Raw genomic sequence first — 16,706 nt, 5'->3', positions numbered from 1 at the left:
CTTATTCGCAAAAAGGAGCAGTTTCAACTGTGGAAAGTAACCTTTAGATATCACGTAAGTCAGGAATCTACAGGGATGCGTTTTGTGTTGTATATTGCCATTGTCTTCTTATTTGAGTTTAAATTTATGGGAATTCTTTGTGACTAGAATGAGAACTGAGTCCTAGAATTACAATAAGTTCGGTTTAATTGTCATCTAAAGTACTAGTGCTTTTCCCCACACCCCTAAGTCTTTACCTCAAGTTCTGTGTCACTACATTCTTAAAAGTTATTGTAGAAAATATTGTTTGTTGTACCAATAGACAATAATGTATTTATTGTGTACTTAAAATATAAAAGGATAGATCTCAGTTAAGTGTTCTTACCACAGTAAAATAAAAAAAGAAAATAAAAAGATAGAGTCGTACTCTGATTTAACTGATCTTGAATAGTTTGCTCAACGGTAAGTTTGGATATGCCTGGGAGGACATGGGTATCTAAGGATTATCCACTCTGTGGTAACATTCAGTTAATGTTAAAATAGAATGCAATTTAAGCTTTATCCCACACAGCTGGGAACATACCTGGACCACCTGAGCTTGTTTTATCTTGTAAATGCAGTATGGTTCTGTTTTGGACCTCTTGATGGAAATTTCATTAGTGAAAGCACTTAAAGATCTCACCTAAAATGTCTTTTAAACGTAGCTTTTGGCTCAAGAGCCACTTCTTGATTGTGATTGCAGAGATGTGTAAATCCTTTAAAAAATGTCAATAACAAGCTTTTACAGAAGAGTTTAGTGTGAAATGACATGTTACTGTCCGTGGAAAAAAAAGGAAATGGACATTTTGAACCTAGTTTTTAGATTTGATTTAAATACTCTGAAAACAAATTCTGGCCATATTTATTTACTCATAGATAAAATTAGAGGAAAACAATGTGTTGTGATGCAAAAAAATCCATGACCTTTAGAATTAATCAGATGTGAGTTTAAATCTCAGTCTTTCCATTGTCATTTAATCTTTTTGATTCTCAACTTCTTTATCTGTAAAGTGGAGATAATGCTATTTCATAACATGATGATTAAGCAAGATATTGTATGTCTATCAGTTTTCTGGTGCTGCTGTAACAAAGTGACACTAACTAGATGGCTTAAACAACGCAAATTTAATTGTCTCACAGTTCTGGAGGGTAGAAGTCCAATATTAATTTGTTGGCTGGGGTTGGTTCCTTTTGAGACATATTCTATGCCTCTCCTAGTGTCTGGTAGCCTCAGGCATTCCTTGCTTTGTAGATGGCATTCTCCCTATGTCTTCACATCTTCTTCCTTTTATGTGTATCAGTGTCCAAATTTTTCCTTTTTATAAAGACACAGTTATATTGGATTAGGGACCACCCTAATTGACCTCATCTCGATCATCTGCAAAGACACTATTTACAAGTAAGGTCACATTTACAGGTATTGAGGGGTATATCTTTTGGGCGAGCACAGGTCAACCCAGTAGTGTATCTAAAAAGACCATATAAAGATATTAGGAAAAGCCGTTCTGAAATATGAATATCCTGCCAGTCCAAGCTCAGACGATGTTTCTTCTCACACGTCCCTGATACTCTCCAAGTGTCTTGGTATCAGGAATTCATCTGCATCTTTTTATCTCCTGTTGAGCTTCGTATGTAGATGTTCAGTGAGTTTGTGTGCAGTTGAATTATGTGTTTAACAAGGAGTTATTTGTGAGTCTGTCTTTCCAAGGTGAAATTTTCTTTCTTTCTTTTTTTCTTAAAGATTTTACTTTTCCTTTTTCTCACCAAAGCCCCCCGGCACATAGTTGTGTATTTTTTAGTTGTGGGTCCTTCCAGTTGTGGCATGTGGGATGCTGCCTCGGCATGGCCTGATGAGTCATTCCATGTCCGCACCCAGGATTTGAACCAGGGAAACCCTGGGCCGCCAGAAGCAGAGTGGGCGAACTTAACCACTTGGCCACTGGGCTGGCCCCCAAGGTGAAATTTTTAAGCTCTTCTGAAGAGAAGAATCATATTCCTTTTTTTCCCCCCTTGTTCTTATTGTCTCTGTTTTCATGTTGGAGGCCTCTTTGGTCTGGAATTCTTGCCTGTGTCTAACTTTTTATGTATTAATGTCAATTGGATTTGGATGTTGTCCATTAATAATAGTATTAACTATATGTATTTGTGTAGACATTTTTTCCAGTGGGTTTGCATTTTTTTTTCTCCTTTATCTTCCCAAACTCCCCCTGTACACAGTTGTATATGTTAGTTGCAGGTCCTTCTAGTTGTGGGATGTGGGACGCCGCCTCAACGTGGCCTGACGAGTAGTGCCATGTCCGCGCCCAGGATCCGAACTCTGGGCCGCCGCAGTGGAGCGCACGAACTTAACCACTCGGCCACGGAGCCACCCCGATGCATGTATTGTTTTATTTGGTCATCATGGTAAATCAATCAGGATAGTAAAGAGAAAATAAATGTTTCAGGTTTTTTTCTTTTTATTGTCAGTACAGTGTCAGCATAGTTTCTAAATGGTTGGTATATTGCATGTGAGGCTGTATATTACATTTTCAACATCCCATGACTTCATCAACACTTTGCATATTTCGTTGAGTTATCAGCATAATTTGTTTAATAGGTCTCTTGTTGGATGTTAACTTACTGTTGTTATAAATAACTACTTGAAATATCCTTCTGCAATTCTTTTACTTATTTGAATTATTTCCTATGGGTTAAAATAGTAGTAGTGGAATTAATTTTTATCTTCATTTTGTTGGTTCGTGGTAGAGCAGGTGTTTCTTTCCTGATTTTATAGCTTAGGAAACTGAGGCTGAATTAACTGACTTGTTTAAGAAGACACAATTTGTGATGGAGTCAGAAGACATAACTCATTACTGCTTTATGTGGCTCTGTGATTCTGGCTTTACCTGGTATCACTCATGTTCTTTCTCGGCTGTCTGTTGAAGGCATATGTTTTATGGCTATATTTCCTGATAATACAATATAATCACTTTGTTGTAGTAATATGAGGGAAAGACATAACCAACATCATATCATAGATTGTGACTGAATTTGTCATAAAACGTATAATAATCATGGAGTTTCATTGTTATTGGATGATTAGGTAGCAGTTGAGAGTTTGGGCTCTGGAATTGGACTGCCTGGAGTTGAATCTTGGTTGTGCCACTTACTAAATAACTATATGACCATAGGTATATGGTAAAATAGGAGTTATAATATAGTATCTACCTTAAGAGAATTAAAGAAAGAACAGTGCCTGGCACATAGCAAACATCAAGTAAATATTAGTTACTATGTTTAAAGTGATTTAGGACTTGAATAAACAAGCCAATTCCAAGTTTAGCAATGACTGCCAAATAAACTAAGTTGTCACAAATCAAATTATATCAGAAATTTATGGCAACCTACTCAAATTGTAGTTTTCAGTAAACAGGCAAATAAAAGATTTGTTTTCTCATCCTGTCTTGGTATCTTGGTTTTAAAGTTACAAAGGCAACTCACTTTGAAGTCATGTTTTTTTTTTAATGATAACTTATAAAACTGGTAACAGGCAAAAATGGCCCTTTGGGGCTTTTTTTTTTTTTTTTGTAAATATGATTTCTGTCTCATTTCCTAGTAACTCTATACAGTATTTCCAATAAGGGCTTCTATGAGATTTAACTTACTTCTCTCTGAAAGTAGAGTCTTAAAGTTGAATAGTAACGTATAAATCTTTGAATTAAGCCCAATGTTTTGATATCTTTGAGCTAGGGTATTATTCATCATTTATTTGAATAATTTCCATCAATTTATTTAGCATACTCTTTATTGAACACTTAATCTGTGCCAGGTGGATGATGTTTTAGGCATTAAGGAGGGAAGATTGAGGGGGCCGGCCCTGTGACCGAGTGGTTTAGTTCACACGCTCTGCTGCGGTGGCCAGTTTGAATCCTGGGCACAGACCTGGCACTGTTCATTAGGCCATGCTGAGGTGGCATCCCACATGCCACAACTAGAAGTACCCACAACTAAGAATATATAGCTATGCACTGGGGGGCTTTGGGGAGAAAAGGGAAAAAAAAAAAAAAAGGAAGATTGAGTCTGAGGGAGGAACTCACCAAAACCTCTTTCAAGACACGGCACTTAGAAAATCATAGTATTTATGTCCCCTTGAAGTGAGTGGAAGAGGTTCTTGGTCCAGGTGCTCTAGGTGCGTCTTTTGGCTACCCAGAAATATCTCAGCACACTTGTACCTCCTTTGTTTGGCACCAGGTAGAAAGCTCAGTCCTACTAAACAGAATGCTAACTACTTCTCAAGGCCTTTCTGTTTATGGACTGTTAAAGGCATGAACGTGAGTTTAGAGCTGAAATGGAGGCATTTGGATTGCAGATCAATTAGGCATATTGTTTTTGGAGAAAAGATGCAGCGAGGGTCTCTGCATTGGACAAGTCCAAGGAGCTTGATTCATAGTGTATTCTGCATGAGTAATATTTCTTGGAGTTGTGCAGTGCACTGTTCTGCATGCAGCCTCTCTTAGATGTTCTGGGAAAAAATTCCAGATCAGTTGTGTTGACTTTGCTAGAGTCTAGCCTGTAGCTTTCAGGATTATTTCATTAGAGCCGTTATTCTTATTTAATTCACAGGAATGTGTTTGAGAAGGATGTAGAATATCGCATGCAGAAGGGACCACAGTCCCCTCCCCCTGAGTTTCATTGAGATACAATTGACGCATAACTTTGTATTGGGACCACAGTCTCTTGACATTGTTCAAAATTCTTTTTATAACCCATTGCACCTCAGTCCCCCTGCTGGCCCCATGTTGTGATGCAGGGACTAGGGCAAAGACAGCTTTTCCTTGGGATGATTCTGTTTATCTATTATTTCAGTTTTCAGCTTTTTATAAATCAAAATAGCTAATTTCCCCCCCCGAGAATGTAGATAGACTATTTATATAAAACAACTATAAGTTGAGTGCTAATGTTGTATAAAGGGCTATGTTATGAACAGTTAAGACAAAGTAATTTAGTTGTACTTACTTTTGTAATTGTTGTTGGAGTGTTTTCAATCCAGAATTCTTTAGGCATTGCTTTCTCAGAGGGCTAGTAGGAAGATGATATACTGTTTAAAAAGGTTTTGATTCTTATTGATGCCCAATGTTTTGTCTGTCTAAAGTGTCAACCCAAGAAAAAGTCTACGCCGCTGAAGTACGAAGTTGGAGATCTCATCTGGGCAAAATTCAAGAGACGCCCATGGTGGCCCTGCAGGATTTGTTCTGATCCATTGATTAACACACATTCAAAAATGAAAGGTAATGCTTGAAGTTGATTATATATGTGATAAAATACAGTATGGAATTATAAACTTGCACTTGCCTTTAGTATAATCCAATTTTTGTTAATAATCCATTTTTACCTTTGAGCATTTCATGAACGAATTGTTAATGTGTCTTGCCTTTGTGGGTTTTTTTGAGTTTTGTTTTATTTTACTCAGTGATTTAAAAATTCTCAATTATTCTATCTATAGATGCCGGGAAAATGTTAGGCTTATTACCTAAAGTTTACATTGTCCAGAATCACTTGTTTTATTTATGTTTTTCTACTTCAATCTTCAGGTTTGTATCGTTTCTGTTAGTTTTAAAGTTGAAGCAACTATAAAGAATGCTTGTACATTATTTTGAATTTTAAAATCTTGATTTAGAGTATTCCCTTTAATCATTGCAGTTTGTTTCTTATTGGGTTGTTCTGTTTGAATCTTGGGTATCTTACCTTTAAAATGCTGTAAGGTGAGTGTTGAAAGTTGATCTAGAACTACCTTTTTTCTGTTAAGATGTTTTGTGATTTTATTATAGTTTTGATATATGTATTTTAGTTTTTGAATAGGTCATATATTCACAAGACTCAAAAAAATGAGCTTGTTCTCTCCTTTGCTCAGACCTGCCCCATTCCTTACCCTTCCTTTTAAAGAGTAACCAATTGTTTTTAATGTTTCTTTCTAGAATTTCTATATGTAAATCCAACTATATATTCTCATTTCCTTCCTCCTTTTTAACACAAAAGTAGCATATTGTATATATGTTCTACAGCTTGCTTTTTTTCACTTCTTGGAGATTTCCCCATGTTAGTGCGTTGAAAAAACTTCCTCGTTTTTTCTTTTCTTTTTTTTTTTTGACGGTTGCATAGTTTTCCACTTTTTGAATATGCTCTACTTTGTATAACCATTCCCCTGTTGATGGACATTTAGGTGGTTTCTAATCTTGTGAAGACTGTACATACATATCTACATGTGTATATACATGCATACATGTGTTTATGTGTGCACAATGCTGTAAACAGTAACTGTGTGTGTTTCACATGTACTTGTCTGTTTTTCTATAGGTTCATTTACCAAAAGTGGGATTGCTGGATTTGATTTTTTATTTTGAATATTGAATATTGAGGTACCCAAAGACCTTTATAGCTCACTGTTTGTTTGCTTTTTTTTAAAGAGTTTTTATGTTTTTGCTTTTTTCTCTCAAAGCCCTCTGGTAGATAGTTGTGTATTTTTTAGTTGTGGGTCTTTCTAGTTGTGGCATGTGGGATGCTGCCTCAGCATGGCCTGATGAGCAGTGCCATGTCCGTGCCCAGGATTCGAACTGGTGAAACCCTGGGCTGCCGAAGCAGAGCGCGCACACTTAACCACTCAGCCACAGGGCCAGCCCCTATAGCTCACTGTTTTAAAAAAATGATATCTTAGGTCTGGCCGGATAGTATAGTGGTTAAGTTCATATGCTCCACTTCGCAGGTTCGGATCCTGGATACAGACCTAGCACCACTTGCCAAGCCACTCTATGGTTGTGTCCCAGATAAAGCAGAGGAAGACTGGCACAGATGTTAGTTAGCTCAGTGGCAGTCTTCCTCAAGCAAAAAGAGGAAGGTTGGCAACAGATGTTAGCTCAGGGCCAATCTTCCTCACAAAATAAAAAAAATAGATATCTTACCCTTTGTAGCCTTTTTGGACATTTAAATTCTGCTGGTAGGAAATTCTTTTAGTCCTCCCCCTCTATCCTTCTGGCTAGTTTTTTGCTCATTGTACTGTTTTTTATGCATACTCATTGGATCCATGACATTTATTTGGCAAATATTCAGTACGTTGCATGGATATTGTGCTAGGTATTGGGATATAGTAATGGGCAAAACATCAGTCCTGCTTGCCTTTGTGTATAATTAGAGTACAGTTAAAGAGACAACCCACCAGCAAATAATCAGACAAATAGATAATTACTGAATTGAGAAGCGTGTCCAAGGAAAAATATTGGTGTACAGTCAGTGATACAGCACCAGTCCCTAACCTGGACTTTTGGTGTGGGGGTATTCAGGGCCACTTGTACTACTAAAGTTATCTTTGGTCTAAGACTTGAGAGGATGAGTAGGAATTAACTTGGGGGAAAAAAAGGAAGCTAGTTCCAGGCACAGAAAATAGGATATACTCTGGCTCTGAGAGGTCTGCAGCCCATAGATTGATGGAAGGTGGCATAATATGAGGCTGGGAAGGAGGTAGGAGTCAGATCACTCAGTGTCTTGTAGACTTCATGTAAAATCTTGTATTTTATCCTCAGAACCAAGGGATACCATTAAAGGGCTATGAGTAGAGGATGATGTGATCTGATCAGTGTTTTTAAAAGTTCAGTATGACTGCAATGTGAAAATGGATTGCAGGGAGGCACAAGTAAGTAAGAGGAGATATTAAAGAGTGATTGCAGTGATTATTATGGTGAGATGAAAGTGGTGAATAGACAATAAAGAACGACTTACAAAACAAAATTTATGTGATTTGGTAATGGATAGATAATGGAGATTGAAGTCCTGAGGTTTCTAGCTCCCAGGTTTCTATATCTCAGTATGGGTCCCAAGTTTTTAGCTTTACCAGTGCATAAATAGTGTTGCCATTTACTGTGAGCACTAGAACATCTATAACTCTGAGTTGACATCTGCTTGTTGATATTAATTGAAGCCATGGGCAGGGCATGCATGAGATGGCCTTTGGACAAAAATAATAGAGTGAGAAAAAGGGTGACTTTGAGGAAGCCAACATTTGAGGTCTATATGGAGGAGACTGAGTTTGCGAAAGAGATGGGTAAGAATCAGATAAGAGATGGAAGAGGAAAACCAGGAAAATGTGGTATTGGTGACTAGAGTGTTTTAAGAAAGAAAGTGTCACTGATTTGGTTGAACGTTGTCTAGAGAGCAAATAAAATATTCATTAAGTGTAAGGAGCTGGAGGTCATTGGTAATCTTTTATGGTGGTATGATTGTGGCTGAAGTTGGATCAGACTGGTTTGAGGAAATGGAGTCAAAGGCAGACAAGTGGGGATGCTACAGCTAGAGAGATGTATGAGGTCCAGAGGAGTTTTCAAAATGGAGATGATCATGTAGTTAGTGCTGATGAGAAGAGTTCTGGAGATAGGGAGATGCTGAAGACAGGAGTAAGAAGGGATCAAAGATGGGATCATAACATAGGATTTCTGAGAAGGGAAGAGATGGATAGGATTCATATCACAGTTAAGGAATTTGCCTTGATGGGAGGAGGAGCAGCATTCTTCCAGTGTTATTAGGGGTGGGTGAGGGTGCTGTGTTTGGAGGTTTGATATGTGGTATACTTGAGGATTCCTATCTAGCCTGTTTCTCTGAGTCAAGAATGGGGTTATACCAGAGAGCAAGTGCCATTACTGGCAGGAAGATAACATGTTTTTTTCCGGCTAAAAAAGGTTAAAACTCTTAAAATTGAAGAGAGCTTCCCAGAAAGGCTAAATTTATATAGCTTCCTATTGGAGAAATGATAAAATATGTTAAAATGGATTTATTTAACCTTACAGCTAGTTATGTCATATTACTTACTTTTTCTATTCTCTCTTTGTATTTTTCATTTTTGTCTTTTCTCTATAGTTTATGGCAAGCTGTAGTCAGCCTAGTTCTGGAAAGCTTAATTAAATGCTTTTAGTAGTTAACTCTCCATTTTTCTTTGAGTGTGCTCCCTTTTCTGTTCATCTTTTTCATAGCACATACCTGGTGGAATCACCACCAGTCTTGCAATGGCACTGCCTAGTAGTAGGAAATTTTGGATGGACTGCTATCAAACTAATCTTGTTTCCCACCTCACTGAAACTGTGACCACTATTGATGTCTGACTCTTTTGTAGCAGTATAACTTCCCCCTCCAACTTCTTATTTTGAAAGTTTCAAACCTGTAGACAAATTGAAGAGTAGTACAGTAAACACCACATACACTTTACAGAGATTCAGCAGGTGTTACTTTGTACCAATTATTAGTTGATGTCAGTGTAAAAATAAAAAATTGTAGTGCAGTGTTCATATTTTTGTGATCATTCATGTTTATTGTTTTCTTAGCAAAGCCAAGTATTTCAAATGATGTTACAAAACTCACATTTTTATGAAATCATTTTTAGTCATTATTTACTTTATCATATGTACTGCATATAATTTAAAAAGTCAAATGGTTAATTCTACAAGCACCATTAGGAAAACAGTCTGCTGTGGCTACACCCCTCCCTTTAAGTACCTTCAACTCTTTTAGCTGGATCATTTGATATTTACTTCTGTATCTCAGAATTCTGTCCTTCTGGACTATCTCAGAATTCTGTCCTTCTGGACAACTATAGAAGTTGTAGATTAGTCAGTTTTCATCCTTGCATTGGGCCCCACCTCTTAGCCTATCTCTGGCATCCTCCCGTCTTCCCTATTATATTGTAATTTTGGTTCGGAATTCACTGTGTACATTGTTAACTTTTCAGCTTAGCCAGGCAGTGTCCTGTGCTTACTTTGTCCTCACAACCTCTTGTTTTTCCTGCAGTTATCTTTGTGTGTGTGTGTTTTGGTGAGGGAGAGGGTTCTTAGTATTCTGTGTATTTATTACTAATTCATAGTAAAAATCTCCTCCTAGTTTTTATTTTCTCCCCACGATCTGATACATCGATAATTTGTCATTTTCATCATCTTGAGGAAATCTCATTTAGAACCTTATATATTCCTTCAGTCTACACTAGTTACCTTTTTTGTGTGGTGAACAGCTGTCATCTTGAGAATTCCCTTCAACTCTCCCTTGTGTTGAATTCCATGTCTTCCTTGTTTTTGGTTTACTCACTCATTTTGAATGTATAACAAGTTCTTTAATAGTTTCCTGAGAAAGGGGGTATGAGACATAAATTTTTTGAGACCTTGCATTATCTGAACATATTTTTATTCTTTTCCTACACTTGTTTTAATAATTTGGCTAGTATGAAATACTAGGCTGAAAATAATTTTTGCTCATAATTTGGAAGGCATTTCTCCATTGTCTTCTAGCTTCCACCGTTGCTATTAAATCTGAGATGATTTTGATTTCTGAGATTTTGTATGTGACTTTTGTCCCTCTCTCTCTGAAAGCTTGTAGATTCTTCTCTTTGTTCCTGTAGTTCACAAGGCTATACCTTACTGTGAGTCTGTTGTGGTTTTTTTTTTTGTATTATTGAGTTAATGATAGGTTACAATCTTGTGTAATTTCAGTTGTACATTAATGTTTGTCATTCGTGTTTACCTTACTGTGAGTCTGTTTTCATTCCTTGTAGTGGGTACTTGGCTCTCTTGTCTCAACTTACAAGACAAAATTTATGTGATTTGGTAATGGATAGATAATGGAGATTGAAGTCCTGAGGTTTCTAGCTCCCAGGTTTCTGTATCTCAGTATGGGTCCCAAGTTTTTAGCTTTACCAGTGCATAAATAGTTGCCATTTACTGTGAGCACTAGAACATCTTGTTAGTTTTTTTAGTTCTGGGGCATTTTCTTGAATTATTTCTTTGATTATTTCCTTCTCTTTGTTTATTCTCTCTTCCTATAGCTCTTATTCAGATGTTGACTTTCCTACACTGGACTTCATAATTTTTTCATCTTTTTTGTTGCATTTTTGTTGTTCTGCTCTACTTTATAGGGAGTTCCCTCAACCTATGTCTTCAGATCCTTTTTTGTTTTACATTTCTGCTCCTGTTTTTAATTTTCAAGGATTCCTTTTTGTTTCCTATATCTTATTTCATGAGTGCAATATCCTTTTTATTTCTGAGGATATTAATAGTAGCTTTTGTGAAATTTTCTCCTCTGTACAGTCTCTTTGTTTCAAGTTCCTTTTTTTCTTCACTGTTTGTGCCTTTCTTCTCTGTGTTTTATGTTTGAGACTTTTCTCAGATCTGTGTTCAAGAGTGAAGACTAAAGAGCACATGGGCACTTCTGAAGGTGTGGAGCTCCTCAACCTTTAATTTTCTTGTAGGATGACTCACCTCCCACTCCCAATTCCTTATCAGTAGCTTTTCCATTTTTTTCCTGGCTTGGTGAGACTCCCCAGAGAAGACTCCTTAGTCTCCTTCCTAGAGAATAAGAATCTGGCTTCTTGTGTTCTGGGAGCTCAGTGGGATGACAACTGGGTGGTTTTAGCATTCACTTCACTCCCTCTCTCTATTTTTGGTATAGTTACACTCCTAGACTGTACCTGGTGTTGCTCAGTCTAGAGACCCTCTGTTTCACCCCATCTGGTGGAAAAACCTCTAGTCTTCTCTTGAGGGAAGGAAAGAGGCAATGATCCAGTGGTTGGAGTGGAGGAGGAAATGTAGGTATCCAAGGCTGCCTGACAGCTTTCAACTAATCCTCTGTATTTTGTCCTCCCAAACTCCAGAGGTACAAGTTGTTGCCAATTCCTGGGCCTTTTGAGCGTATGCTGTGTAGATACAGTTGGTTCTTGGCTTTGCTCACTGATGGCCTAGGATTTGGTACTCTTGGATCTATTAAGTTAGTTACCATAATACTTATCCATGTGCTTTCCAGCTTCCAACACTGTGTAGCATACCTTCATAGCTATGTAATTACACTCAGCTGTCCTTTCTTGTTCTCCCTGCCCCAATGGGCTTATCTTTTGACAATCTCTTTACTGTAACTTTAGTGGAGATTAGAAGGGAGAGTGAATTTAGAAGTGTTTATTCAGTTCTTCATCTTGACCTGGAAATATTATAACTTCATCTTGGAACAGACTTTGAGCCAGTCTTGTTTTTAGACCTTTCTGTGCTTCTGAGGTGCCCTTTGCAAAGTAATCTGGGGGTAAATCAGATTGCTTGCTAGTTTTTCTCAAGGCTGGCCCATTCACCTCTCTTTGGTTTAAGTCTTCTCACCATCTGACTTTCAACTTTTGCAAATTTTTATTGTTTTTTCCCCTGTACCTTTTTCCTTTGTATTTGTTCCTTTTAGAAACTGGTTTTTTAGTGGGATTTCAGAAGGAAGCAAAACTAAATTTGCCTATTCAGTCTGCATTGTTTTCCTTTAAATATTTCCACTTTTAGCATTATTTAATAATAGTTTTTAAAAGGATTCTTCTTTTTTTTTTGAAGATTTTATTTTTTCCTTTTCTCCCCAAAGCCCGCTAATACATAGTTGTATATTTTTAGTTGTGAGTCCTTCTAGTTGTGGCATGTGGGATGCTGCCTGAGCATGGCTTGATGAGCGGTGCTATGTCTGCACCCAGGATCCGAACCGGCAAAACCCTGGGCCTCCAAAGCAGAGCTCATGAACTTAACCACTGGCCATGGGGCCTAAAAGGATCCTTCTTAACTTGGTTTACTAGAGCAAAGAATTAGTGTGGCTCTTAATAGTACTGAAAGAAACTAATATTTGAATAAACCTATTGTCCTAAAAACCCTACCTATGACTCTGTCTTCCTGTGACAGCTGTCACCTTCTCTCATAATCATGCTTGCAGGAATCATCGACTTTCTCCACTTCCAGGTGTGCCAGCCATTTCTGAATGCACTGAAATCTCCCATTCACTCTATTTCCCTAAGCTTGTTTAAAACTTACCTAATTCTTTTCCTTCTCAAACCAGTACTTTCTTTCTCATTTCCTGCTTTAGTGACTAGATCACTACCATTTAGTCACCCAAACCAAATACCTAGGAGTGATCCTTTTCTTCTTGTGCCCTATGCCATCAAGTTCTTTTTTCTTTTTCAAATAGTTTTATTAAGATATAATTCATGGGCCAGCCTGGTGGCGCAGTGTTTAAGTGTTCACGTTCCACTTTGGCGGCCTGGGGTTCACCGGTTTGGATCCCGGGTGTGGACATGGCACTGCTTGGCACGCCATGCTGTGGTAGGTGTCCCACATATAAAGTGGAGGAAGATGGGCACGGATGTTAGGTCAGGGCCAGTCTTCCTCAGCAAAAAGAGGAGGATTGGCAGCAGTTAGCTCAGGGCTAATCTTCCTCAAAAAAAAAAAATATATATATATATAATTCACATAACATACAATTCACCCCTTTAATATGTACAATTCAGTGGTTTTTGGTTTATTCACAAAGTTGTGTAACCCAACACCACAGTCACTTTTAGGACATTTTCCTCATCCCAAAAAGAAACTCTATACTCTCTGGCTACTCTCCCCCTAGTCTTTTCACCCCTTCCTACCGCTTTGTCTTAAGCAATCAGTAATCTACTGTCTGTCTCTATAGATTTGCCTCTTCTGGACATTTCGTGTAAATGGAATCATATAATAGGTGTTCCTTTGTGACTACTTCTTTCACTTAGCTTAATGTTTTCAAGGTCTGTCCATGTATCACTACTTCATTCCTTTTTATGATGTGAATAATATTCCACTGTATGGATAAGACAACATTTTATTTGTGAATTCATCAGTCATTGGACATTGGATTGATGAATGATAGCCAACTTTTGGCTATTATGAATAGTGCTGCTATGAATATTTGTATGTAAGTTGTTGTGTGGACATATGTTTTCGTATTTTTATGTATATAGCCAGGAGTAGAATTGCTGGCTCAAATGGTAACTCTCTTTAGCTTTTTGAGGTACTGCCAGAGTGTTTTGAAAAGCTGCTCTACCATTTTACAGTCTCACCAGGAGTGGATGAGAGTTAATTTCTCCATATCCTCACTAACACTTGTTATTTGACTTCTTTTTATTATGGTAAAACATACGTAACAAATTTATCATTTTATCCATTTTTAAGTGTACAGTTTAGTGGTATTAAGTACATTCACATTGTTGTGCTGCTGGTATTACCACTATCCATCTCTAGAACTTTTTCATATTCCTAAACTGAGACTCTGTACCCATTGAACAATAACCTCCAGCCCCTGGTAACCACTATTCTGCTTTCTTTCTCCATGAATTTGACTATTCTAGGTACCTCATATAAGTAGAATCATATAATCTGTGTCCATTTGTGTCTAGCTTATTTCATTGAGCATAATATCTTTAAGGTTAATCCATGTTGTATTATGTGTCAGTATTTCATTCATTTTTAAGGCTCAGCAATATTCTATTGTATGTAATACCACATTTTGTTCATGCATTCATCCTTCAGTGGACTGTTGGGCTGTTTCCACCTCTTGGCTATTGTGAATAATGCTGCTATGAATATGAACATTGGTGATCAAATGTCTTTTCTGCCTGACTTTTTATTATGTGTCACGGCCTTTTGATTTGGCTTTTTGAAAACATCTTTCAAATTTTGTTCTTTTAATTCCCATTGCTACTCCCTTAGTTTAGGTTCTAGTCATCTCACATGTATACAATTTTGGTGTCTCTGGTCTAGCGAATTTCCTCTCTGTTTCCTCTTAAATGTGTTATTCAGAGGTTGAGGAAATTTATCTTTCTAAGATGCAGAACCGAGCCCATGGTTCCATAGTTTAAATGAGGTTCCTCATTGCCAACAGGATAATTGTCAAGCTCTTGACATGTAATCCAAGCTCTTTCAGCTCTGGCCACTGCTTACCTGCTTAGTTTCCCTTTCCTTTCACGTTATGATTTAGTGTTCTGAACTGCTTGTAGTTCGTAGCTGTTGTGTTTGTTTTATTCATTCATGCCTTTGAGAGTTCTGGACCCTCATACTGGAGTTCTTCCCTTGTAAAACTATTTACCTTTAAAAAATTCTGCTCAGGTGTCCCATTTATCCTCCAATTAATGATTGCCACTTTTTAGTGTTATTTTTAAAAAGTGAATGTTTATATTATTGCAGTTATCTTGCCCTTTTAGCATAATGTATTTATATATCTGTTACCAGGTGGTGAGTTCTTTTCTGTCCTCTGTATAGTGCTGATACATCATAAGTGGTCAGTCTGTATTAGTTGAAGTTATTCATTTATGGGAGAATGATTTACTTCTCAGATTGACTTTAAGAACCTCTATATAGGTACATAGATATTTTACCAGTTTTAATCCCCTTTTGTAGGTTGTTTCTATTGAAGGATTTAATATAATAGGTAGAGAGACTCAGGAGTTCAGTTTTTTCACAGAAATTGTTTTTAGAATAAACTAAAAAACAAAAAATTTAACCAGGTTGTAATTTTATTATTAAGCTATATTTTGTAGCAAAACAACCATTTCAACTAAAGTTTATGAGAACTCATAGGTACTTTTCATTCTTTGGTTGTATAGTTTTGAAATTAGCATTTATAAAGAAGCTGCCATTGAAATTTAGTTGACGTTTTGGCTACTCTTCCAATTTCTGCAGAGACAAGAGTTTTGAAAGTAGTCACAGCTCCTTGTACTTGTTCTAAAGTTCAGTTTATAAATCTCTCCTCTTCTTTCTTTTTCTTCTTTGTTTTTTTTTTCTTTTCTTTCTTCATTCTGAAGGAAGTAGGCTGTGATTTTCTTCAGAGAGATGTTTGGATTCCTTTTTGTGTTTTGAAACAGGATATGGCTGTTGTAAGGGAATTAGATGTGAGTTAAAGTAATTTTTTTTTTTTTAAGATTGGCGACAATTGTCAGCTCAGGTGCCAATCTTCCTTTTTTCCCTTCCTGCTTTTTCTCCCCAAATACCCCCAGTACGTAGTTGTACATTTCAGTTCTGGGTCCTTCTAGTTGTGGCGTGTGGGACGCCACCTCAGCGTGGCCTGATGAGTGGTACCATGTCTGCGCCCAGGATACAAACCAGTGAAACCCTGGGCCGCTGAAGCAGAGCATGTGAACTTAGCCACTTGGCCATGGGGCTGACCCAAAGTAAATTTTTATATAAGATGATTGATTTCCTTTTCTAAAAAGATACGAATCATTAAACCTTGTGTAGCCCTAACTATATTTCTTTTGTGACATTTTTTACTAGTATGAAAAATGCTAAGTGTATGGAATGTATATAGGTAAATTTCATTATAATCTTTTCTGGATGAGATTGAGTTATTTTTGGTAGTTGTTTGCAGAGAACTTCGGACACCCAAGAAACTGTTGAATAACTGGATTGTTTTTGTTTTTGTTTTTGTTGCTGTTGGGATTCCCTTTTTCTTCTTCTTCTTTTTTTTTTTGGTGCTTCTATTTTTATTTATTTATTTACCTGTTTTTTTGCTGAGGAAGATTTGCCCTGACCTAACATCTCTGCCAGTCTTCCTCTATTTTGTATGTGGGTCACTGCCATAGCATGGCCGCTGACAAGAGGTATGGTCCATGCCCAGGAACTGAACCTGGGCTGCTGAAGTGGAGGCTGCTGAACTTAACCACTAGTCCACGGGGCCAACCCTCTTTTTTGGTTTCTGTATTTTGAAATGTGATGTTCCAGTTTCTCTTCAAAGCCAATGTTTCACTCTGAACTTTCCCTCTCTGAAGTCATTGGACTTACTGTGTGTAAAATGGGGATCATACTACTTTTTTCTTAATGAGTTGGTTATTACAAAGAATCCTCACAATGCACCTCGTGCACTGCCTGGCCTAGAGTAGC

At 37.3% G+C, this 16,706-nt stretch overlaps 1 protein-coding gene across 13 annotated transcripts in view; it reads left to right on the top strand.

Annotated features, from left to right (window-relative positions):
• NSD1 (nuclear receptor binding SET domain protein 1) overlaps positions 1 to 16,706 on the top strand; it is a 167,208-nt gene that overhangs the window by 72,880 nt on the left and 77,622 nt on the right. For all 13 annotated transcript variants that reach the window (XM_023617136.2, XM_023617132.2, XM_023617135.2 and 10 more), the window contains one exon: positions 5,150 to 5,285. In XM_023617136.2, coding sequence (XP_023472904.1) covers positions 5,150 to 5,285 — 136 coding nt within the window. The remainder of the gene's footprint in view (positions 1 to 5,149; positions 5,286 to 16,706) is intronic.

Source organism: Equus caballus, chromosome 14 (assembly GCF_041296265.1).
Source record: "Equus caballus isolate H_3958 breed thoroughbred chromosome 14, TB-T2T, whole genome shotgun sequence".
Taxonomy (NCBI): Eukaryota; Metazoa; Chordata; class Mammalia; order Perissodactyla; family Equidae; genus Equus; species Equus caballus.
This window is presented reverse-complemented; position numbering and strand designations above follow the sequence as displayed.